Source organism: Thamnophis sirtalis, unplaced genomic scaffold (assembly GCF_051295495.1).
Source record: "Thamnophis sirtalis isolate CommonGarterSnake01/CBP01778 unplaced genomic scaffold, rThaSir2_p1.2 scaffold_3, whole genome shotgun sequence".
Taxonomy (NCBI): Eukaryota; Metazoa; Chordata; class Lepidosauria; order Squamata; family Natricidae; genus Thamnophis; species Thamnophis sirtalis.
Window position 1 is genome coordinate 62,126,404 of NW_028261383.1, and position 27,199 is coordinate 62,153,602.

General features: G+C 40.3%; 1 protein-coding gene across 3 annotated transcripts in view; it reads right to left on the minus strand.

Moving 5' to 3' along the window:
* Positions 1-15,861: 15,861 nt before the first annotated feature.
* The window catches only part of PLXNA1 (plexin A1), a 380,392-nt gene continuing 369,054 nt past the window's right edge, over positions 15,862-27,199 (minus strand). For all 3 annotated transcript variants that reach the window (XM_087708971.1, XM_087708970.1, XM_087708972.1), the window contains exon 32: positions 15,862-25,624. In XM_087708971.1, the coding sequence (XP_087565097.1) occupies positions 25,529-25,624 (96 nt within the window). In that variant the 3' untranslated portion in view covers positions 15,862-25,528. The remainder of the gene's footprint in view (positions 25,625-27,199) is intronic.

Consider the following 27,199-nt stretch of genomic DNA (forward strand, 5'->3'; position numbering starts at 1 on the left):
GATAACAGGTATAAGTATAAACATAAGTATGAACAAAGTAGTTTGAAGTTTAATAACACTTGTATGCCGCCCAATCCCATGGGACTCCAGGGGGCTAACAATAAATCAAAAAAGAAGAAAAAAGAAAGGATAGATTTAAAAAACACAACATGCACTCTATTCTGAGTGGGGCTGGACCATATTTTGGGGTCAACAGCTCCAGGCCTGCCGGAACAGCCAGGTTTTAATGGCTTTATGGAAGGCCGCGAGAGTGGGAAGGGTCCGGATCTCTGCAGAAGATTGTTCCACAGGGCCAGGGCAGCTACAGAGAAAGACCTCCCCCGGGTAGTTGCCAACGGGCATTGTCCGGTCGACGGCACCCGAAGGAGGCCCAATCTGTGCGATCCTATAGGTCATTGGGAGGTGTGTGGCAGGAGGCGGTCCCGTAGGTATCCAGGTCCCAAGCCATGTAGGGCTTTAAAGGTAACGACCAGCACCTTGAAGCCCGTTTGGAGACCGATGGGAAGCCAGTGCAGCTCGCGGAGGATAGGTGTGACATGGGTGTACCTAGGTACACCCGATATTGCTCGCGCGGCCGCATTCTGGACCAATTGTAGTCTCCGAACACTCTTCAGGGGCAGCCCCAAGTAAAGCGTGTTACAGTAATCAAGCCTAGAGGTGACGAGAGCATGAGTGACCATTTGAAGTGCCTCCCGGTCCAGGTAGGGCCGCAACTGGTGCACCAGGCGAACCTGGGCAAAAGCCCCCCTGGTCACAGCCAACAGGTGGTATTCTAAAGTAAATGGGTACTAATAAATGGAGACATTAGGACAGGGACAGGAGGCACGCTGCGGTGCTTATGCACGCCTCTTACAGACCTCTTAGGAATGGAGTGAGGTCAACAGTAGATAGTCTTAGGTTAAAATTATGGGGGTTTGGGGGAGAAACCACATAGTCATGTAGTGTATGCCAGGTGTTGACCACTCTGTTGCTGAACTTGTATTTTCTACAATCGAGTTTGGAGCAGTTTACCTTGAGTTTGTATCTATTGCTTACTCGTGTATTATTGTGGTTGAAGCTGAAGTAGTCATTGACAGGTAGGACATTGAAGCAGATAATTTTGTGTACTACATTTAGGTCAGACCATAGGTAGCGTAGCTCTAGGTTTTCCAAGCCCAAAATTTCAAGCCTGTTGACATAGGGTACTCTATTGTGAGTAGAGGAGTGGAGTACTCTTCTCATGAAATACCTTTAGATCTCTCAGTTGTATTAATATCCGATATATAATGCAGATTCCAGGCAGATGAGCTGTTGTGCTGGTGGTGGTAAATTAATCCAGGGAGGGATATCTAAATATTCCTAGCAGGATCACCCAAGGAGTGAAGGTCATGCTAGCACTTATATTGAGCCCAGCAACATAGGAAGACACCAGAGGCAGATGATGATCACTTTAGCAACAATGCCAAAGGCATCAAGTCATGCTGTGCAGGAGAAGACAACGAGAAACCATACATATATTTTTACCAAGAACACAATATGTATAGAAAATACAAATGATTGACTATATAGTTCCAGATGATGGGTCCATCAGGTTAGATGAGACACAACATGTTACTGAGGAAAAGCCAGGAATCTTTCAAAGTTCTAATGGTGTTTATGATGTGGCTAAATTAAAGCCTTTATGAGGTCTACTAAGTGATGTTGCCAAGAAACATGAACCACTGGAAAGCTCAACACTGAAAGGTTAAATGAAACAACTACAAACTGGCATGATTAATTTGAAATGGGATCAGACAGTTTTGGTCCGAAGATCATACCGTTTTTTACTTAGGATATGAAAAACAAAGAAGGAACAGTATTGCTTTTATAGTTAGGAAGGATACAATGGGAACAATACTTGCCTACAATGGAATCAATGACCAAATAATATTGATTAGACTTTGCGGACAGCCCTTTAATATGATCATATGGTCATTCAAGTTGATGTTTCAACCACTGATGCAGAAGAGGAAGAAATTCATGAGTTTTATAATTAAGTTTGGTTTGAAATCAACACAACATGCAAACAGCAGATCCAGCTCCCTTCCCTTAAACATTGCCATCTTTGATGTGGGTCATCAAACCATGCTTTTTTCATTGCAACCCCTGCCCTACAGAGTACCCTCTCCCGGTAGGTATGACAAATCCCCAACCTTTTAACTTTCCCAAAAGCTCTTCAGACCTAGCTCCTCTCCCTGAGATACGGAGAGATCAGGCCAGGATGAGAAGATGAGCGGTAGATCAGGAATCTATGTCTGTACCACTTTGTTTTTGTGGTATTTTTTGTTCCGTATTGTACATGTTGTTCTATGATTGGGTTTTAAGCCACCTAGAATTTGCTTTTTTAAAGATGGGCAGCCATACAAATATTTTACCTACATGAATAACTAATCTCAGAACAAACTGGAAATTGTCAAGAAGAGAAGAGAAGCCAAAGCCAAGAAAGACAGAAATCACAGAAAGGAACTTAACAGAGTTTCAGACTGCTATTAGAAAAGACAAGAAGTAGTATTGCAACATCTATATAGACAGTGAATATGGAAAAACAAAGAAAGGGTTTCATTATGTATGTATGTATGTGTGTGTATGTATGTATGTGCGTATATATATATATATATATATATATATATATATATATATATATATATATATATATATATATATATATATATACACACACACACACACACACACACACACACATACATACATACATACATACATACATACATACATACATACATTAGAAGGAAGTTCCAACCTGACTTCAGTATACTAAAGCACACCATAGATAGTAACCAATTCAAAGGAGATCAAAGGAGTTGTTTGGAGCATACTGAAAAACAGTACAGTAGATATATTAACATGCAAAATACCTTAGAACTGTGATGGTGAACCTATGGTACGTGTGTCACAGGTGGCACGTAGAGCCATATCTGAGGGAATGTGAGGCATTGCCCTATGTCAGTTCCAGTGTGCATATGTGCACTGGCCAGCTGATTTTCAGTCTACTGGAGGGTGGGAGAGGCCACTTTCACCCTCCCCAGGCTTCGGGAAGGGCTCTGGAGCCCGAGGAGGGTGAAAAATGGGCCCAGAAGGCCCAGTGGGCCATTTTTTGCCCTCCCCAGGCTTCAGGAGACTGGCCTACCTGAAGTCTAGAGGCTTCAGTGAGGCCTGTGCACATGTGGGGGGGGAGCAAGGGGGGGTTGTGCATGCATGCGCGGGCAGGGAAGGGCATTACATTATGGGTATGGGCCCTTTTGGCACCTGAGCAGAAAAGCGTTTGCCATCACTGCCTTAGAATATAGTCCCCAATTAAAAGAACGTACTAGAAGAAAATGAGTTAATTCAGTCATTACCAAGTTGGAAGGCAATACTTACTAAGCAACAGCTGAAGAATCAATTCAATTCAATTCAATTTATTGAACTTGTATGCCGCCCTATTCCCGGAGGGACTCAGGGCGGCGAACAAACACATGGGGAAGGGGCCATACAAAACACACAAGACAAAAAACAGAAAACAGAGACAATTTAAAACTACTCAACAGACGCAGCAATTCAAGTGGGGCCGGGAACTCATCAGCCTCATCAATAAAAGTTCTAACCAAGCTGAGGCAGCATATCTACAGAACAATACAGGAATCAATCTACATTCTAATACCGCAAAAAGGGAGAACTAAAAGAGTGTACAAACCATCATGACATACCCTTAATTTTACATACTATCAAAATAATGCTTAAGATCATCAAATGCAGATTTAGAGCCCTACGTGGAAAAAGAGGTGCCAGATGTTCCAGATGGCTTTAGATAAGGCCAAAGAACATTATGGTGATGCAATCTGGATACTTGATAAAGCCAAAGAATACCAAAAAGTTATTATGTGCTTCATTGTTTATGGAAAGATCTTTGATTACATCAGTTATATCAACTTGTGGAATGCGCACAGAAAAATGGAAGACACACAACAAGCCAGGAAGACTGACTCTAAATTGGCAAAGAACTGGGATTAGGCTCTACATTCTTCCCTTGGTTATTCAATCTATGTGCTTTAGGGTGGCCGTACTGGAAGAAGATGAGCAAGGTTTTAGAACTGTAAAAAAATTAATAACCTGCACTGTGCTGATGACATTACCCTGATAAGTAAAAATTCAAGTATATGCAAGCTCTAGTAATAAAAAGTCTAGGAGCAAAGTGAAAAAAATGGGAGTAAAGTTAAAATATAAAAATCAAACTAATGACAATAGATAGAACAACCCATCTTAGAATTGATAACAAAGATATCAAAGTGGTGAACAGCTTCTAGCTTTTAAAATCAAGCACAGACAATAAAGGAACAATGTGTTTGTGTGTGTGTGTGTGTGTGTGTGTGTGTGCACACGCACATACATACACACACACATATACATACACACACACATATACATACACACACACATATACATACACACACACACACAGACAAACACATATTGGTTTGTTTTCGTAGATTTTCACGGGTGTGTGTATGCTGGTCTTCTTGTACTTGTGTCTTTTCCCATGTAAAATTGAAATCGTCTTGGTAACGTTTCGGCGAGGTCTCACTCGCCATCTTCAAGCTGGGTTTTGGGCTTAAAGCATGGTCGGAGCTGCCATCTTCCTATAAATCTTGGTGGGTGGGTATGAAGTGCTGGCTTTGTTTCAGTAAGTGGATTGATTGGCTGTGTGGTTGTATCATGATTGGTAGATTGGTGCTGATTAGTGCTGGCTGTGTGTTCGTTGTTGTTTCAAGTTGCAATGGCCTGGGTGGTGGGTGGGGCTCGTTTTAGGGCTAGTTTCCAGATGTCTGGTAGGTGGGAGATAAACCAGCCCTAATCAACAAATGAGCCCCACCCACCATAGATAGCACTCCACACATCCCCACCAAGATTTATAGAAAGATGGCAGCTCCGGTTTTTGGATACTTCCTTTTAACTTTTGTAATATGTGTTTTTTTAATGTTGTACGCCGCCCTGAATCCTTTGGGAGAAGGGCAGCATATAAATCCAATAAACAAACAAACAAACAGCCATAAAAACATACTTAAATGCTGTGATGTCTCTATCCACAAAGATTAAAAAAAAAGTGCAGACTATTCTTCGTGACACTCCATGGAGGTAAAGTTGGACTTGAAGAAGCAGGAAGATTATTGATGTTTTTGAACTTTGGTGTTGGAGAAGACATCTGAGCATACTGTGCACTGGCAAGAAAACAGATGGATCATCACACAAATCAATCCAGAGTTATCCCTCCAGGCACAAATGACGAGTTCAGATTATTCTACTTCAGACATATTATCCGAAGACCTCAATCTCCGGCAAAAGCTCCAATGCTGGAAAAGGTGGAGGAAAAGAGAAGAAGATGACCAGCAACAAGATAGATGGATTCAGTTAACATGTAGATGTATGCACCTTTGGAATATCTGGAAGACCAGGTTAGGGGCAGGTCATTATAGAAAAAAATCTATGAGGTTGCTAGGAGCTGACAATAAATTAACGGCACCTTATCAATCAGTCAGTAAATCAATAAATCAATTTCAGAACTACAATCAATCCTGATTTGCCTGTAGAAATCTCAAAATATTTGTCTTCTCATAATACTGAATTTCTTACTACATCAATTCTAGAATTGTCTCAGTGCTACTCAGAAATTTATGAAGAATTCTGGAAAAATATATTAGTCCATTTGTCCCAAGTGAAGCTCATGTAATTCATGCGACAAGATAAATATACAAATAAGAAGCCGTCTTCATTGTCCCTCATGCTTTAGTCATCTCCTGTTGGATTACAGCAACTTACTCTACATAAATCTGCCCTTGAAGGCCACCAGGAAACTTCAACTGATCAACAATTCAGCTGTTCAAGTAATGATGGGAGTTCAAAGGTCTTCCGTGTAACACCCCCAATTTAGAAAAGCCACTGCTTAATGTGATGTGTGAATCCTATGATGAGAACTACTTCACAATATATGCATGACTCGGGCCAAAACTAGTAAGACATTGAAGAATTTCAAAAACCCTAAAGGCCTGTTTGCTTGCTTTTGGGTCCTGCAGCCACCATTGTCAATGTGTTTTGATTGAAGACCGCTTAGTCACATTGTTCTATATTCCTTTCTAGTGGTAATAGTTGTTTCTTATTTTTAAAGAATCTCTGAAAACAGTACATTTGAAATATAATCAATGTCTGCTACTAATGGCTGAGGATGACTCCAGGGAATAGCATTTTACACTCCTCCCTTTATGTTTCTCAGTAATTGGGGAGCAGGCAGAATAGAGATGCCCTATTGACCAGAAGCCAGAGGAGCAGATAAATGATCAAAGGAATGAAACAGCTGGCAGCCTGCCGATACAGGGAACAGGGAGGATGAAGCACAAACAAAATCAACATCCTTTATATGGACCAATTAATTTGGAATAATTGACACACTTCTGGTTTGTGTGTGACAGCGCTCTGCTTGGTTTTTACTGAATAATGCTGGGCTCCCCAATGTTCAGGCAGTGGGCTAATGGGGAATCTGGAGCTGGTAAGACAACTACCTTCTTATATTTGTTGCCCATTTGATAAGGTAAAGGTTCCCATGACACATATGTGCTCATCGTTCCTGACTCTAGGGGGTAGTGCTCATCTCCGTCAAAGAAGTCAGTCTGAAGATTTAAGGTTTTTATTTGGTTTGTATGCCGCCCTATTCCCGGAAGACTCAGGGCAGCTAACAATCAGAAGGGGAAGGGGTACAAAAATAAAAAATAAAAGACAACAATTTAAAATACAACAACAGTCGTAACCTCGGATGGGGCTGGAAAATTCAACAGCCCCAGGCCTGCCGGAACAGCCAGGTCTTAGTTGCTTTGCGGAAGGCTGGAAGGGTGGTAAGGGTCCGGATCTCAACGGGGAGATCGTTCCAGAGGGCCAAGATATCTCTATGGTCATGTGGCCAGCATGACTACCGTATTTTCACCCATATAACCCGCCCACGCAAATAACCCGCCCACGCAAATAACCCGCGGGTTTTCCGGATCGTGTAAAATATTTTCCGTATACCCCGCCCACGCATATAACCAGCGACGAGTAAGAGAGAAGGGAAACAGCTGAGATGGGGGGGGGGAAGAAACGGAGAAACAAGCCTGCGCAAGCTGGGGAAGAGGAAAGGAACGGAGGAGAAGGAAACAGCTGAGATCGGGGTGGGGGAAGAAACGGAGAAACAAGCCTGCGCAAGCTGGGGAAGAGGAAAGGAACAGAGGAGAAGGAAACAGCTGAGATCGGGGTGGGGGAAGAAACGGAGAAACAAGCCTGCGCAAGCTGGGGAAGAGGAAAGGAACGGAGGAGAAGGAAACAGCTGAGATCGGGGTGGGGGAAGAAACGGAGAAACAAGCCTGCGCAAGCTGGGGAAGAGGAAAGGAACGGAGGAGAAGGAAACAGCTGAGATCGGGGTGGGGGGAGAAACGGAGAAACAAGCCTGCGCAAGCTGGGGAAGAGGAAAGGAACGGAGGAGAAGGAAACAGCTGAGATCGGGGTGGGGGAAGAAACGGAGAAAGAAGCCTGTGCAAGCCTCCGATCGTGTAAAATATTTTCCGTATACCCCGCCCACGCATATAACCCGCAGGGGGGCGCTGTGCATGTAAAAACCGCATATAACCCGCGGGTTATATGGGTGAAAATACGGTAAACACCAAAGGCGGATGGAACACTTACCTTCCCACCAAAGGTGGTTCCTATTTTTTCTACTTGCATTTTTATATGCTTTCGAACTGCTAGGTTGGCAGAAGCTGGGAAAAGTAACAGGAGCTCACTCCATTATGTGGTGCTAGGGATTCGAACCGTTGAACTGCCGACCTTTCTGATTGACAAGTTCAGCATCTTAGCCACTGAGCTACTGCGTTCCTTGATGAAATAGATCACCCCAAAGGTTCATGTTAGTGCATTTCTTTGGCTGCACTCGGGCAGAGGGTATCAAGGAGGAATTAGAAGTTTTAGATGTGTGAAGATGATTGTGGGGAGCTGCTGAACTAAAAAGGAAGTAGAGGTGTTTTTTCATATTTCTGATCATTTGCTGAATTGTGATTATTATCATTTATTTTTATCCACCAGAATACTGCAGGCTAGTTAATGCTCTAGGTGTGTGAATCAGGATGTTCCATAGAAATCTGTAAGATCCTGGAACAAATATAAGACATCCTTTCTTCTTTATATCATCTAGAAAACTACACAAGTGTAGCTAAACAATCAGGACATATGGCTCATTTCTTGACAGGCAAGCGTCCGCCAAGTAGATGCCTTTATGGGAGCCTGGTTGTAACTAAAAATATCTTCTCAGAGTTGAACTACTTATCCTGTGAGAGACTAGAGAGGGTTTTCTGAAGATCCCATAACCAAGAGAAACTTGCTTGAGTCTTCTCAACGATGGTGCTCCCTCTCTGTAGGTTATCCCCAGAATCCTTCCCTATTGCGTTGTCAAAGAGCTGTGAGAACATGGCTTTTCAGAAAGGCATTTGGGAATAGATGAATGTAACTTCCAATAGTACTGAAGTTATGGGTTTATTTTATGGGCTTGCAAACTGTTAGAAGTTTTTGGAAATGGAGCAGTATAAAATATGAAGGAAATATAGAAGTGCATCTTACTCCTAGATAAAGCAATGCTAGCTATAAATATTCCAAAATTTGGCATATTGGTAGACCTTGTACACATTTTGGGGAGGGCCTTCTTTGCTGGATCTGATTACTTGTGCTCCAGGGCAGGGGTGGGTTGCTGCCGGCATTACTGACAGTTCGGTGCATGCACAATGTGTGCATGCCAGATGCGCACTCCGCCTGTGTATGCAGTTGCCCCTAAATAGGTCTGCGCATGCGCAGAACATTAAAAAATGAAAAAAATGCTGCACCAACTGTGGAATTGGTTCAGAGGTGTGGCAGGCCTGGGTCACTGCCAGTTCTGGTGACCCAGGCCGGCAAACCACTATCAGTTCGGCCAAACTGGTCCAAACTGGTAGGAATCCACCTCTGCTCCAGGGATGTGTTGTCATCTCCTAGAATCTTAACAGTTCTGCTAATGTAAAATTATTGACACTTGGCTTACAAATATGTAACTATTTCTGTTAGTATTTTGGCATTTATTTGCCAGTTCAATCTTGATAGACTCTAGGTGGTGTACAAATATTTTCAAAATGCTCTTGATCAAACTGATAAAATTGCTACAGGTACTCGTTTTTAGTTGCAATGACAAAATTTGCTTCCTGATATCAGATGTAAATAATATAAATCATGTGATTTGTGTCATAAAGTCATGACCCACATTTCTTTTCTTTGATTGGATACACAAACCTCCTATCTTGGAGGTACCTATGGGGAGTTGTTCATTTATACATTGCCAATTGCTTAAAAAACAGAAAGCAAAAAATATGGATGAGTGGACCATTTTCTTAGTGAAAAGCAAAAAGAATGGAGTCTCTCAAAAGAAAATTGTCTTGCCTTGGGGTAAGCAGTGAGGTAGTAATGTTTGCAGAGAGTACCACTATTCACAGTGGTAAAAACCAAAAGGGCTCTTGAAGAGTTCCAGAAGAATCTCTTTAAATTGGGTTAGTAGTTAACCAGATGGCAAATACAATTCAACTTAAGTAAGAATAAAGTGATGCACATTAGGGAGAAAATCACATGTAGATTGAGCTATCTTTAACCATGAAAGATGATCTTGGGATCATAGTGGATGGATAGGTTAATGAGGATGTCAGCACAGCATGCAGCATCCATGAAAAAGATAACTTCCATGCCAGGGATCATTAAAAAGCAACTGTAATACAAATGCCAACATTAGTATGCCTATATGTACAATTTTGTGTTTTGTCTGCCTTTGGTTCACTGTATATTGTTTTGGATGTCACATTTGAAAACCTACATAATGGAACTGGGAACAGTTTAGCAGAGGATAATCAAAATGATTGGGGGTTCAAGCATCTTTTCTATGAGAAAAGGTTAGACTGTGGCTCTTCAGCATGAAAAATAAGAGACTGAAGGGGAAAATGAAAAGTTACATCAAATCACGACTTTTCTACCATTCTCAAAATAACAGGATCAGGGACCAGGGAACAGAGTTGATTGGGAGAGGCTCTAAAACTTTAACTTTATTGTCATTGCATCTTGTACAACAAAATTAAATGGCATCTTCGGTGTACATTATTATACATAAGAACTATAAAAATAAAACAAAAACACACATTCTATACAATTTAATTGAAAACCCCTGATATTGCATTAATATTGCACTATATAGTAGAATTCAATATAGTCTCTGCAGTGGGATAGAAGCTATTTTTCAGCCAAAAGGAAGCACTTCTTCATTCTTTTTTGTCTCTTCTGTTATCACACACATTTCCCATATACAGCATGCTTACATTATACTTGTACTACACTTACATTAAATAACCATTTCCTGCTATGTTAAACTAAATACATTTCTCCTGACATACTCAATTCTTACTTCCATGATACAGTGAACAAAGAAGGATGCTTCCATATGTAGCCTTCCTTCCTTCCTTCCTTCCTTCCTTCCTTCCTTCCTTCCTTCCTGCCTGCCTGCCTGCCTGCCTGCCTGCCTGCCTGCCTGCCTGCCTGCCTGCCTTTTTTCCACATCTTATTTTTCCATCTCCAGTACACATAAATTCCTCTACTCACACTAATTTTTCTACCTATTTAAATAACCTGTAATTTAAAGATCTTTTAAGTCAAGCATTGCTCCAACATGCCTCTGAATGTAAACTGTATGACTATGGACCTCTGTCAATGACCTCAAAAGAGTGAGAAGTGATTCTATTTTGATTTTCTCCTAGTCAGTGTACAGAGATGAATGAATTGTAGACTAGGTAGTTGCAAATGAGATAAGTAAGATGTATCTTTGGAGGCAAATTTGGAATGTTAAGAACTCACCACCCTCACCCCTGTGGACAAACATCTAACGAGGGAATAGTATGTATTGGAGAGTTTAGAGCTGTGAATTGTGATCTTCCATTCTACCTGGATAAATCTTTCACCCCGAGAGATTAAATGAATTAAATTAAACGTATGTTAATTTAACATGGCTTCTTCTTTCCAATAAATGGATCCATACTAGAACTCTCTTAAAATGGGCCGGAGAGAAAGGTCCTTCCTTTTTCATGCAGTCTATGTTTTCCACATCAAACTGGCAGGAGAAAGTTGTCCTTTCTTAATGTGGAGAAATGGAAAAATAAATTATCCAAACTGTAAGGCCAAAGGAGAAAATACTAGGATGAGTCACTCAGATTTCAGAATGAAATATTTGAGAAAAAAGCAAGAGTTGAAATAAAAGGCAAAAAAGAATAGCTGCCTCAAGCTAAAGACAAGCCAACCCCATTGATTGGCCCCTTTGATCCTCACGCTTGATAATGAGGCAGCTAGTCTGCCAATTATTCTCCCACTTTTGCCAATCTCTCAAACTAATGGGGTGATTTACATGGCTATGGGCTTTTGAATGCAAGTGAGCCATCTGAAGACCTTTCTCATGAAATAAGCATGTTGATCTTTCAACATCTGCCCTCCCACCCTCCACACCTGTCATGACAAGGCAAAATGAATTCTTGACATCTTGTTCTCAGCAGAGGAAGAAGGGGGCTTCTGTTGGTGAGGGACGCAGCAGACAGGGGGACCCACGGACTCAAATTACAAAGATGAAAGGAGGATTAACCACTTATCCCCCTGGCATGTGCCTCAGGGACTGACTTCAAGAGGCTGGCCTGGTTGGGTGCCTTGCCTACTCATCTTCTGCCAGTGTGTAAGAGACAGCGCAACTTGGTCACTTGCATGACAAGCTAACATGCTGAGACACAGCCAGCTGTAACTAATGAGGAATTCTGCTCACTTGTTTACATTGTCATTCATTTGTGTGGACACTGAGCTGCATCCAGACCCAGCACCAATGGCAGCAGTTTGGTGTTGCAGCTAAGCTGCTGCCTGAGAAACCGGGAGACTCTGAATTCTAGTCCAGCCTTAAGAATGAAACCTGGCTGGGTGACTTTGATCCATGCACTCTTTCTCAACCCATGCACTTCACGGGGTTGTTGTTGTGGGGGGGGGGGAGAAGAGGAGGAAGGAATAGTAGGTTCATTGCCTTAAATTGCTTAGGAATTAATAAATTCAGGATAAAAATCTAATAAATAAAATACATAAAGGTTTTGTAGGCCAGACTCCATAGTCTACCCTTCAACTCTCAGTGTTAATGACAAGTGCAGCTGTAGCATCAGAAAATTCATCTGGGGTGGGGGCACACTATTGGCCTCAGATTGCAAATAGTTGGGCTAATTATACCACGTACCTTTGAAATAGTCTCCTGATGTCTTGGTCACCAGGTAGCATGGTCTAAGGACCCTGGAAGAAATCATGGGAATCTTTTCAGGGAGCCCCATTTGTCCACTTTTGTTCATGGCAACCAGCAACAGGAGCTGTCCAGGCTGTCACCCATATAAAGTCCCTCCCATCTGTTGGTGGACAATCTATGAAAATAGAGCAGACCGGCCCTTCTGTTTGACCAGCAGGTGCTCTGTGACTAACCTCTTCTTTCATTCCTACATGCATTTTGTGAGTGTATAAAATGCAAGTATTTTTTTTTCCTATAATGCTTTCGACTTTTTCTCTTACATTTTGCAACCATTTTAAGAGTGGGGTGGCCAAGTAGATTCATACTGAATCTATGATATTTTTCCTGGGAGGGCAGACAAGTTTATTTAATAAATTCATAACAGAGATGGGTGGTTCGACCTGGATTGGGTGAACCGGTAGTACGGCGGCTGGAGGCTCTGCCCACCCGCCAGGATGCTTCTGTGCATGCACAAGTGAACCAGTAGTAAAATATATTGAAACCTACCACCGATTTATACATTCCCCCCCGCCCCAATCTGTATCTGAAAAATGACTCTCCTGTGCATTTCTGTACATGTAAAAGTAGTTTGGAATATGGACATACATGAACTGAAGCTCTTCTTAAGATTGCATCACTGTAACTAAAAAAAATGGCATTTTCTACATTCTCTGTTAACAGAATGCTGTTAGGTGCACAGGCCCACTTATGTGAAGGACAGACAAACTCTAAAATTAGAGCATAGTTTGGGGGAATCCCCCAAGTACATTTTTCAGTATTGCACTGTGTCTTCCATGAGCCTCCAAATGTCACCTAGAAAGGTTAGCCAGGAGGGCTGCAGGTTTCCGTAGCATGCTGGGCATGGGGCCATCTGCTGCTGTTCCTCCTCTTCCTCCTCCTCCTCCTCCTCCTCCTCCTCCTCCTCCTCCTCCTCCTCCTCCTCATTGCAGCTAGACACTTGTCAGAAAGAGTGCCAGCACAGCCAGTAGAGCCAATCACTGAAAGAGGCAGTGGGCTGCCTTTCACAGGATGCATTCAAGCAGAGATTGAATGGCCATCTGTTGGGGATGCTTTCACTTGAATTCCTGCTCTGGGCAGAGGACCGGGCTTAGTGGACTAAATAGCCCCTTCCAATTCAGTGATTCTTTGAATCTAAGGGGAGGAGGTGATGACAGATGCTTTTCCTCCTCAGTTCTGCTTTGTTTAAAAAAGGGGAGGGAGCCAGATCACCCAGAAACAATAAGGTGCCTTCTGGTAGAGTTGGAGGAACAGAATTAGACTAAGGGATAGTTCACTACCATTCCCCCACATTTCAAAATGAGCCAATCTAGTGCGCTATAAGGTTCTAACTAAAGGAAAGTGCAAATCACTTTCATGTCACATCTATAAACATTGCACAGGACAATGTAATGCAGATCATAATGCAAGTGTTCCACCTCCATTTGAAGTCAATGAAAGGTAGTTCCGAGCAAAACAATAGTAAAACAGCCAATGTAAGTATTTGAATACTAAAAACAGTAGAGCTGGTGGCCAAAAAGAAATCACATTTAATTTGTTTAAGGGAACAATACATTTCTGCATATGTATTTACAGTCCGCTGATCTACAGTTTTAATATTATCTATTCTACCCTAATTTTTAAAAAAATGAGACAGTATTGAGGATCATTTAGTCAACTCACCTTATCCTCACCTCTATCATCTTCTGTTCATTTCTTCCCTCTCAAACTTTTCTTCTGTACTGTCTTTTTGCAGCTGAGATTTTTCACAGTTGCAGGATTACTAATGGATATGAACATGTGATAAATATACAGGAATAGTTACAAAAGTCAAAATAATTATTTAGATGCACAAGTTGTGTTCGACCATAATGCGCCTTGCAACTTTCTGGTTTAATATCATGTGTGATTTCAAACAAGGAAGTCTGTAAAACTTGCTGGGAGAGGAGTCAGTAAGAAGGTCAAGAATCTTTTTATGGTGCAACAATATGATGGTTATCCTAGAAACATACATAGAGAGAGATAATGGTGAATTCCACTGTGGCTCATCCTCCTATAATAAGTAACATCTTAGGCCAAAAATACATTTATTGCCTTATTTGTCGAGACAGATCTGAATTATTTAGATTGATGCACATTTAGCATCAGATTTGAGATCTGTTCTACAACATGTTGCAAATGGATGGCCATTTGACAGCCCCTTGTTTCCCACAAGTTATGTCCTGTTATTCTGCCTCTAAAGGAGGAAGGTTTCCTCTTCCTGCAGAAGCCTTCTCCTAGGATTAGGTGAATCAGCTCGCTTTCAGCAGATTGTTGTGTATTACTAATACTTTCCCAATTAAGTGGCCATTTGAATTTTTACAGGAACCTATTGGACAGTTTTATCTTTCCAGTAGAAAAGCCTCTGTGTAACCTCAGGGCTGCAGAGCCCTAGCACCATTCATGTCTTGTCTGAACTCATTAGAAAATGTAAAATAATAGAATAACAAGAGTTGAAAGTGTCCTTGTCTTCTGTTCCAACCCCCTGCTCATGCCGGAGATCCTATAACATTTCACACAAATGATTGTCCAATCTCTTCTTTAAAAGCCTCCAGTGATGGAGCATCCATAACTTCTGAAGTCAAACTGATCCATTGATTTTTATGTCAGGAAATTTCTCATTTCTAGGTTGGATCTCTTCTTAATTAGTTTCCATCCATTGCTTCTTGTCCAGCCTTCAGGTACTTTGGAAAATAGGTTGCCTCCTCTTCTTAGATATTGGAAGACTTAAATTCTTATAAATTAAACCAGGATTAAATTGAGTTTTTTTTCTAAAAAAAATCCCACTGCTGATCATTGGGATCAAACAGTCACTTCCATGCAACGTTCCCATAATCCGTGCAAGAAACTATGGTGCCTAAAGGGAATCATGCATTTTTCATGAGTGTTTCATGGACAGAGATAGTGGGTGAGCATGAAAAACCTGGGGGCATCGGCAGCAGTAGCTGTTGACAGGGAGGGGAGACTCAGATAAGATCAAGAGTAGGATACTGGTGGGTTATCCCAACTGGGATATAATCATCAGGATTACTGGCACCCAGTGGGCTACACCATATTGTGCCATTTCAAAAAATAAAAATGGGGGAGCTGGCAAAGGAAAGGTATATATTCCACAGAGCAAGCAGCTTATCCCTTCTAATTCAGACCAGGGGAACCCATAGATGATCAGTTTTTCCTCAAATGATACACAATTTGCTTGCTTCAGACAAGGGCCTATAATGGAGACCTGAGAAGACTGCAACAAGTAGAAAATATCCCACTGAGGCTCAAACAAAGGAATGGTTGGCCAGTACGAAATGTTGCAGCCAAGACTCATCAGGCTGCAGGAACCTGCAAATTAGCCCACATGGCTGGTTCCTTGCCTCATGTCACTTCTATATTTCCGAGTTTCCCGCAAACCAAAACCCAATATTCACAAAGCCAGACAAGACACGTTCTATAGCAAAAATGTTTAATCTCTTCTTAATGTGCGTGTTTATTTACAAGTACTAAATCTGAAGAACATTAAAATAGGAAATAGCAGGATATTTACACAACCAAAGGGTGCCGACCTGCCATACTGGCACAGTTGCTTCAAGTCTGAAACAATCACATAAAGTTATGATTTTTTTTTAAATTTTACTATTAAAATTCTGTTTTTTTATGGTTTCCTCTCTGCCTCCCCTCCCATACCACCCCCTTCCCCGTTTCTTAAAGGACAGTTAACTGCAGCCTTGACATTCCTTAGAAATAAGTGTGAGTGGCAGCGCCCTACAGTGCTGGGATATATATTCAGCCCAAAGAAGTACCAAAAGTGCTGAAAAGAGGAACATCGCAAAGGAAAAAGGGATTAGCTCACTCTCTTTGTCCAGTGTACCCACTCCCCCTATTCCACATTTGGGAACTATCCCTAAAACTTCCAGTTCCAAGGAGCTGGAAGTATTTACTCCCTGTATAATTTTTCTTGGAGCACATGTGCAAAAAGAACCTGGGATAAATTGTAAACCTTGCTGCACGGAGCTAGTGTTTGTCCTTCAGGCTGGCTGGCTGGAAGATGAAAATAAAACCAATGCCTTCTACTCTAGAGACATGGCCCAGAGTGTGTAGCTCACATGGATGGGATTTGCTGCATGTTATTAGACTTCTGTAATTTTGCACATTTGGGGGGTAATTGAAGACAATTCTCACTTGTCGAGGGATTTCTTATGTTAGAACTCTAGGAACTTTGAAGAAAAGCCAATGGTTTAAGGGAACAAAAAAAGCTGTGTCAAATTTGCTCTCAAATCATTCTCTCAGAACTGTGCAGTTTGAGATCAAATCATTTATTTATTAATCACAGTGCCTTCATCATTTTTCTACCGAGTTGCTCCTTCAACTGATTCTCATTGTGTCCTAAAACTGCATTTATATTTAAGAATGCAAGGGGTGGGAGACTAAAGGGAAGAAATGAAATATGAGTACGCGTATGAACAATGAATGTAAAACCTGAACTAGTCCCTGAAGAACCAAAGGTATTTCAAATGCATCTTTTCCTACAAGGGTATTCAAATAATGGAAAATTTATCAAGTCATGGATGCTGGAATAGACACTAGATTTATTGGTAGGGAATCAGAAATAATGTTGGTGGGAATCAATTGGCATGATGCTTAAGTGCAATTTTAAGTAGTGACATGATAAATACTCTTATTTTGTTTCTGACATTTGATGCTTTTAGAAATCCTTGTGTTAACTTTACTTAGAAAAAATATGTTGGATAATCTCTATTTATTCAGTATCAGAGTTGCCATTTTAACATTCCACTGTTTTGCTTTTGAAGGATTTTTGTAAAGACGTGTTAATCCAAGATTTTCCTGCTAATGTATACAACTTTCTTATGTGCTCATTTGAGCATCAATCAAAAGGCATATCAAAATATCTTGCCTATTGTAATGACATGAATAACTACAGTTAAAATAACTGCTTAACTACAGAAACTTCTGGGGATTCAATATTGCAGTCAAAGCATCTGACATTATCTTGGCAGAGTATTTGTATAACTGGGTGCATCAAGGGTCAACATAATCTGATGAAAAATCTAATAAAATATTTATACTCGTGGAAAGTAAATTCATTCTGCCGCTCCTCAGTGTTAATCCCCACTCTTAATAGGAAAGAAACTACAAACAGTTATATGAGAAGAGCAGACCCTCAAGAGAAATAAGTGGAAATAAGAAAGGACAGCTTAGACAACATCAACAGAAGTGAAAAGCTAAGAGAATCATTGCTTAGGAATACAGGAATGGTCCTACAGAGTAAGATGAAAAGTCCATGTAATCCATGAGGAATTAGCCAGATATTTCCAAGAACTGGAGAAGCAGGTTACGGATCCTCAATCCATTTAGGAATTTTGGTATCAGAAGTAAGTCGGTTTTCAATATACAGTAGTAGTTAAATAGAGCAGGGTAGATGAACAACAAAGAAGAAAAAATGATCAAATGCCCACAAAGATGCCTAGCTTTTTAAATGACTCTTTCACTATGAAAACCACTTGGTCAAATAACTTCATAAAGTATGAATTGGCTACATAGGCTAACTTTGGAGGGCTAACAATGGGTTACATAGGCTAACAATGGGACTCATTTACCCACCAGAAAAAGAAGAGTGATGCTATCAAAAGGCTATACCAAGAAAAAGAAAATTTGGTTTATTGTTTCAAAACACTTATTTTCCATGGACACTAAAAAGGGACAAAAGTATGTTGACCTACCAGTAAGTTCTGCTCAAGTGGGCATTATGACTCCACAGTTTAAAAACTTTCAGCAATATAGTAATATCAACCTTCCCCATGTATTCAATGAACTCTTAGGATTAATACTGAACCATTGTCAGATGAGATGATTATTTAAATAATTTTGCATGCAATAATATCAAGTGTTTAGTATGGAGAGACTGGGAGATTAATTGAACATAAGATGTATGCAGATTTCCTCTCATATTGAAGAATTTTAACTGAGTTGAGACACTGAATTAAAAAGGGCAACTAGATAAGCCCAAGTTACATCTTCAAGACTCTAGCACAAAGAAGTGAACAACTCCATTTGGCAGGCAAGGATGATTAACTCTGTAAGTTGCTTGGTGATGTCAAGTGAACAGCCAGTCCCCAGAAGTGTAGCATAACTATTGGCAGTGTGGAACTGTTCCTATGTAGGGTTTTATTCAAGCGTTCAAATCCTAATAGTGCAGGGTTTGAAACTACAATCAAACAGGATTAAAGGGATGCTCCATTTATTCATCAGAGCGATCCTTTTTGAAACTGACTGTAAGCCCTTTGGAAATAATAGGAGGAATGTGTGGCCACACAAACAATTGTTTATTTTCTGTGAAACCACAAGCACCATGGTGAGAAAGATGAGCATCTGGGTTCAGTTGCCTACTTGTCATATATATTTCCTCCTGTTATATGGGACAGCCACTGAGCTTCTCTTTTGCCTCAGGCACTGTCTGAAAAGTGGCTGGCTCTGTTTAAGTAGGAGACAAACTGATAGATAGAACCAGATAATTATAACCCCCCCCCCATCCACCCTTCAAAATACAGAGATGCATCCCTCAATATAGTCATGGGGGTCAAATAACCTTTTTCATGCCCCATCTGAATATTGCTATAATGGATCTATCTCACTTTCTATCTCGAGTGAAACCTTTGCATGTGAAAAATCATTCACCAGGCTATCATCGTGGCTGCAAATATGCAATGCATGCAGGATCTGTTTGTTCCACCAATAGGATTAGTCTACCACACTTGGCCATACCCTGATTAATTTATTGCTTTCCAGCTATTTTAACTGAAGTTGTTTGTCCACCTGGCAAAGAACCTAGAAGATACAGAAAAATGTCGACTTTTCCACACACTTCATCATCATTAATTTTTATTTTATTCTATTGGTTTATATTTGGCAAGGACTCCTTTCCCCAGGGATCAAATGATTGCCACAGAATGATGATAATGGTTTAGTTGAATCAAGGCCAATAACGAGAAAAACAAACTGTTTCATAAGCAATTTTTTTCCCAAAAAGAATAAATCCCCAAATCTCTTTACTTAATTTTGCATTCTGCAGGATGTAAATCCAATATTGATTTATTTCACTATCAAACTAATATGGATAAGGAAATTCCAGCATGGATTTATCAAAAAAAAGACATGTGACACCAAACTTAACTTGGTGATCAGTTAGTCATAATGGGGATGGTGTGTACATGGTCTCCTTTGACTTCAGGGAAGCATTCAGCAAAAATATCATGGGATTTTAATGGATTACGATATTCTATCAGCTGTAGAAGGCTTTAATTGAATGACTGTACCTAACAAATCTAGCTGGCTAATTGTTTAACTGGAAAGAAATATTGTGTTGTAATGAATGCTGCATTTCAGGAATTGTGCTGTTTAACCTATTTATACATGACTTTGACCAGGGGTTTAAAATAGCCTTATCAGCTTTCAGATGACACAAAGATGAAGGGGTAACAAATAATTCACCTTCAGGAGCTGAAGTGAAGTAGAAACTAGGACTGTGAATGTCAACATGGACAAATGCAATGTTTGGGTAGGACAAATCAAAGATATGGATGTAAGAACTGGGGAGCAGACCATACTGGGTCATAATATATGCAAAATGGATCTGGAGAGATCTTGCTAACATGGTAATACAGCTGCATGTGTGATACAGATGCAATGTGATACAGCTGCAAAATGAAAAAAAGCAAATGCAATCTTAGATTGCGGTATCCAAAGTAACATGACAACATCAATAGAATTGCTCCCATGTATTCAATATTGGTCACACTGCATTTATAATATTGTGTCCCATTTTGAGCACTCCATATTAAGAAGGATATTGACAACCTAAAGCACATACAGAGGAGAGAAATTAAGGCCTGGAAGAAAAAACATACAAGGTTGAAAGTGCTGGACATGTTTAGCAAGGTGGAGAGACAGATGACTGCCATACTGAACAGTTGTCACACAGAAGACAGGGCAGAACTGTTGTTCCAGGATGCAAATGAAAAATGATGGATTTATATGATAGGTAGATTTAAACTGAATAAATATCCTAATCTTAAAAGCTGTTCAATAACAGAACAGACTGCCTCTTTTTGCTAGTGTTTAAACAGAAGTTGGATGGTCATAAAGTAGCAGACTGCCTTTTCGAGTTTAAGCACTAGGATTCTAAGCAGCTCCTGAAAAAAAAATAACTTTAAAAAAAAGAAATTCTTTGCAATAATCAAAACAGACAAAGATTCTGATCACGTGACACCACAAAGCCAAATTTGCTTCTTTGTGATCCATGATACAATTGGAAAAGTGAAAAGATAAGTCATGTTGAGGAACATAAATCATATAGTGTTTATAGTCCCAAGTAGACTTAAAAGTCTGGAGATATGAACTTCTAAACCAGTGATTCTCAACCTGTGGGTCGGGACCCCTTTGGGGGGGTCGAATGACCCTTTCACAGGGGTCACCTAAAACCATCGGAAAACATATATTTTCGATGGGCTTAGGAACCGAGACACCAATTTTATGGTTGGGGGTCACCACAACATGTGGAACTGTATTAAAGGGTCGCGGCTTTGGGAAGGTTGAGAACCACTTCTCTAAACCATTATGGTAGCCTTCCTGTGTAGCAACATTTAGCTGTCCTTTAAGACTTATTTGAGTACCATTTTCCAGAAATAAACAATTTACATTAATTCTTTTTCGTTTCTTGTACAAGAAGTGACAAATTAAGTCCAAAATTTCAAAAAAATAAAAGTCTAACCAAACCTCTAATATTCAACACTTGCATTTTTTTTTCTTTTGAAAAAAGATTAACTCAGACTAAATTCTATCACAGTCATGCAACAGCCCACAGGTCTTATGGATCCAGAATTATCTCAGGACTCCACAGAATTTTTTTAGTTTGTTTTATTTTATTGTCTTCTCTTTTTCCTCCTCTTTAATTAAAGAAATAATTAAAAATAAAAAATACAAAGTAATTTGAGATGTATATTCAAAGGATTGTTCTATTGGTGAGGAATGTTAATATGTTTCCCCCCCATTTGGTGTTTTCCATTGTTTAGTGTAAAAAGCCACATTTGATATTGTTTGAACTCCTCCAGTTAATGGTACAGTTGCCCTACTAGGGTGTAAAAATTAGATTGTAACATTTTGGGTGTATACACGCACACACGCACACACACACATCACATCTTTCTCTTCCACTTATTTAGGTAGGATCAGGCTTGATATGTTTTACAATACCTTCTCTTTCAACACTAGGTCAGTTGAGAGAACAGTTTAATTTATTGGTACTTGATAGGCAGATAGACTGAAAATTGGGTGGATTTGGTCACCTGAGTTGAATTAGGGCAGAGACTTCAACACACTGGTAAACTTAAAATAATAGTAAAAAGCTTCACATGCAGAACGGAACTGAATGTCTTCATGCAAATAATGGAATATTTGATGGAATGATGAAGAAATAAATGACAGAAGGGAAGGAAAAAGGAAACAGAATTCAGGAAAAATCCCAATGAAAGGACCATCATTGTTTTGATTGTTAAACAAATGGTCATACATCATTTTGACTACCTGTATAAAGGCTTTGCTTTTAACTGAGGATACCTTCTAAATGAACTGCGCCAAGACAAAACAAAGGAACACACATTCCATTCTAAAACATTACAAGATACCTTGGAAATCTTCATGGTAGCAATAAAGGAAGCCTTGCTTTTAAATCATATGGGAGATGTCTGATTCAGCCTAGAGAACAAGCAAGTAACCAAGACTCTCTGCTCAGTTTTTAACCGATTTTCCATTGTTTTCCAATGTTGGCATCTGTTCCGCCTAGTGACTGCTTGCTAACCAACAACTCCAGAATCAGGGAATGCTCAGAATCAGGGTAGAAAGTAATTACAATTTTGGAGTTGGAAGAAATAGGAGAAAATAGAAAGTACATGTCCAATTAGGAGAGGTGGGGAGATGGCAGTGACCTTTCTGGTACTTTTCTACTAACCTAGGCACTAACATTAAATGTGAGCAGACAATCTTATGCTGTTCCTTTGAAGATTATTATTTCTCCCCTACCTAAAGAAATAGGGCGACAAGATAACCAAAGCAAGTTATAAATAAACTGGGAGTGAGAATATTGGGCTGGTCATAGATCATTTAAAGTTTCTAACAAGCAGGCAACCATTCAAACACTTTCTGGACACATAACTGATCGCTGATATCAGCCTACAAAAAAGATCCCAAATGGTTATGCTTTCATGCAATTAAAGAGCCATGTTTTCTCATTCCTTCTCATGGGTCGATCTGCTGTCATGTCTATTCCCCACAGAATATTTTGTTGCGCACAAAGAGCACTTGGTTGCAGGCTCAGCTTTGGTGGCCTAGCCATTATTTCTTGCTTTAAAGCATGATTGTCCAACTTTTTGGCTTGCCTGACCCACACTGAGTGAACTGGAAATGTCTTGGGTGCATGTTAAATGTGTAATACAGTTACTATATATGTTACTGGCAATGTGTGAAAGGCTGGCATTGTATAGAATGGAATGCCTAGGAAATAGTACATTTATTTTGTTTTATTATAAAAGGTAAAATATAAAACAAGAAAACAAACAAAACATGTGAGCAAAGAATGGGTGACATTTGTAAGCTAAGTATGAAATGTCTGTTATTTTAAGAGCCAAGGTGGCACAGTGGTTAGGGTGCAGTACTGCCGGCCACTTCAGCTGACTGTTATCTGCAGTTCAGCGGTTCTAATCTCACCGGCTCAGGGTTGACTCAGCCTTCCATCCTTCCGAGGTGGGTGAAATGAGGACCCAGACTGTGGGGGCGATATGCTGACTCTGTAAACCACTTAGAGAGGGCTGAAAGCCCTATGAAGCGGTATATAAGTCTAACTGCTATTGCTATTGCTATTAATGCGCTATATACTTTCCCTAGACATTGTATGTAATACCTAGGCATTTTGCAGTGTGACAAGAACTATTTAGGAAAAGCATGAAAAGAGCAACATGAATAGGGTTAGCTTAGGCTTAGGTTTAGGCTCTCACCCTAACTTTAACCCTTTATTGGAAAGACATGTATGAAAATAAAAGAAGAAATGCAAATAGAAGTTTTTCCTTACTGAAAAAAATAAATAAATAACCAAGACAAAAAGACCAGTATTGACCTACATGTTGCAACAAGGAAGGCTAAAATGGGATTTTAGCAGGAGTATTTTATACTTTGCTGGTTTGCCTTTCTGCATTGCATAGAATGCCTAGGAAATGTGTGAAATGTTAAAAGTGTTTCATTTGATTTTTGTCATTCTATAGATTTCCTAGGCATTCCATGAAATGCCTAATTTCACACATTGACAACAACATATACAAGAGCCACATAATAACGTGGAAGGTTTATGGGGACACATTACTACTGTAACTGTCCAGGGTTGCATGCAGACCCAGATTGAACAAGTCTGCTTTAAAAACTTTAAGCCTGGTTTTGTTTTTGGAATTAGCCTGCTGAAGATATAAATATGTTGTAATCAGTATTTGGAAGAGCTGAATGTCCATGAGCATGCACAACCCTTCTCTCTCTCTCATACACACACATACATACCGAAAACAATGCTGGAAATGACATGCCATATTTATCTGGGTTAAACTGCAACCTTATGTGGGAACACCTTATTTTTTTTACTGTTTGAAATAAAGACTGCCCTTCTGATAATCTGACCAGGCTTTATGTTGCCATTGGGGGAGAGCCAGAGCCAGTGGAATGAGGTGGAGCAATGCAATTTCAAAAGGGGAAAAAAAAAAAGCTTTTCTCTAAACTGCCTGCATGATCCTGCTTAACCTGAACATTCTCCTTTTGCAATACTGAGCTATTAGACTAAATAGCTCCTTTCTCTCTGGCTATATGACACTTGTACATGGAGAGCTTCTTTGAAAGTATCTTTGACCTCTAAATGGAAAGTTTACACATGGAGGGAGGTGTGTGTGTGCATGTGTGTGTGTGTGTGTGTGTGTGTGTGTGTGTGTGCGTGCATGTGTGTGTGTACTAAGGAAAACTCTGTAGGGGGAATTTTGAGACAGTTGTTAAACTCTGCTTATAAAAGCTGATTCTGACTTCTATAAAAATCCAATGCAAGGTGTATTGGGAAGTTGCATTGCTCCTTATAGATGAGAAACATCATTCTTTAGGTGAGATTGTTTTCATATGTGCCTATCCCTCTTTTTTTATTTTTAGGTTTTTTTTTCCGCCTTTCTGTTTCTAAGTCTCCAGCACACCCTTAAGCAGCATTCAAAATGAGAGCATTTATTTGGCCTGTGCTCAATGACTTTTTAAAATGGCACAGGACGAACTGTAGAAAGAATTAAAAAAAGGAGGCCTGGGACCACTTCTCTAGGTTCTACTCACCCTCATTTCTCTCCCACACCAATAATTTGTTGGGGGGGGGGGAAACCTTGCAAAGATTTCTTGCAGATTTGCAACCTTCCCCCCACCCTCCATATCCTTTCAGTCCCTAAAAGGACAGCATTAGCTTGTGAAAATTGTGCAAATTTAGCAGTTAACACTAGAGGCAGTAGGCCAGGGAGAAAGAAAGGAGGAGTAGATTGAAGAGTTGAGTTGTCCAGTCAAGGCGGGAGTCGAAGCAAATACAGAAGGGAAAAAATGATAAGACTGCCCACCCGCCTGCTATAAGAAAAACATAATGTAAAATCATTGCCCTAGAAGTTAGTGCATGCCCCAACCTTCCTTTGCCAGATTTGGGGCAGGCCTTGGTGGGGAAGGGACAGTAGCAGTTCAGCTGGAATTTCTTCCCCCCGGCTCTTCTCACACATCTCTTGGGTCTCTCAGGTTCTTCGCCACGTCAGTCGCTCCTTTCAAAAAGGTCCTTAAATTGTTTTCAGTTTGCTTTGATAATAATGATTTAAAGGATTGTTTGATTTTCTTCTGTTCAATCGGTGCAAAAGGTTCAAAGACGCAGCAGACTCTGTGCACTGTTTTGTGCCGAGCCCCAATATATCTTGTGTGTTTTCTTGTTGCTGCAACTTGCTTGCCGCTTTCTCTTTTAGCCTCCGCTGCTAGGAAGTCTGCAACAACAACTCGGCCTTTTCAGCTACTGAGGGCCATTGTGTCAATTGCCTGCTCCAACTTACTTCGCAGCCGTTGTCTTCGGGCCTGTTCATCCTTCTCTAAAGCAGCTAAAATCTGATAAAGGAAAGAGCAGAAAGGAAAAGATTAATAAAAAAAATCCTTTACAAGGAGCTAACAGGAAAGCCAGAAGGAATCTTCCTTGAACCATCAAAAGGCTAAACAGGACAACGGTAAGGAGACAATGGAACACAGTTGCCAGTGAAAAAAAATATGAAGTGTCTGGTTTCCCAAACATCAAAGATAGGAAGAGACTGGGGGAAAATACTGGATTGTAAACTCGAATTTGAAGTTAATAACAATAACAGGGTTGGAAGGGACCATAAATGTCTTCTAACTCAAATAGGAGCCCCTATACTATTTCAGACAAATGATTGTCCAATTTCTTCTTTAAAACCTCCAGTGTTGGAGCACCCACAATTTCTGGAGGCAAGTCATTCTATTGATTAATTGCTCTAACAGTCAAGAAATTTTTCCTTAGTTCTAGGTTGGTTCCCTCCTAGATTAGTTTCTATTCATTGATTCTTGTCCTACTTTCTGGTGCTTCTTCTTCATGGCAGTCTGAGATATTGGAACACTGCTATCATATCACCCCAGTCCTTCTTTTCATTAAACTAGAAATGCTCAATTCCTGCAAGCTGTTCCTCGTATGTTTTAGCCTCCAGCCCCCTGTCTTTCTTGCCTTCAAATGAATGGTTTGGGTTTTCTTGCCAGATCACTAGGAAACATGACAACTAAGAGTAGGAGACACGCTTAACTTGGTTTGTAGTCAGCTGTCCTCTAAAACTGTCAGTATCTTCTCTCTGCAGATTTCCTGTCATCAATGTGGGTTTCAAAATGTACAGGAGAAAAACAATGGAAGCCATTTACTAGGCTTAGACTGAGGCAGAGATGTGTAAGCATTCTCTTTCTGTTTATTGGAATAACTATCCTTCTTCATCCCAATCAATTCAAAAAATGTTTCTGAGCATGTGAAGCCATTGTTATTAAACCAAAGCAGCCAAACAAGGATGGATTAAATCCACCTGAATGTTTTATAGCAGTAGACTTATATACCGCTTCATAGGCCTTTCAGGCCTCTCTAAGCGGTTTACAGAGAGTCAGCATATTGCCCCCAACAATCTGGGTCCTCATTTTACCCACCTCGGAAGGATGGAAGGCTGAGTCAACCCTGAGCCGGTGAGATTTGAACCACTGACCTGCTGATCTAGCAGTATCCTGCAGTGCTGCATTTAACCACTGCGCCACCTTGGCTCTCAGTTTTGCCCCACTGAGGTAGAATAGCCAAGCATTATATTGACCTGAATTGTAACTCACCCACGCAGGCTCAGAAAAATAATGTGTTTTCTTAATGTCTAAATTTGTCCTGATGTTGAAAATATATGAGAGAATGGTTCTTCATGAACATAAAACCTGATAATTTTACAGAGCAAACAATGGGATAAATTACAGGAAGTCATCGACATCTCTGAAACGGCGTTTCTTTAGTAGTTAAATATTTTGAATAGAATATTCAAAGGCCTGCCACGGAATCCTTTTAAGTCAATCTTCTACAGACCCATTTTGTTTTTAAATTCATTACTATCCACAATGAGACATTTCTCAGGTAGTCAATATGTTTAAATGGTTCTG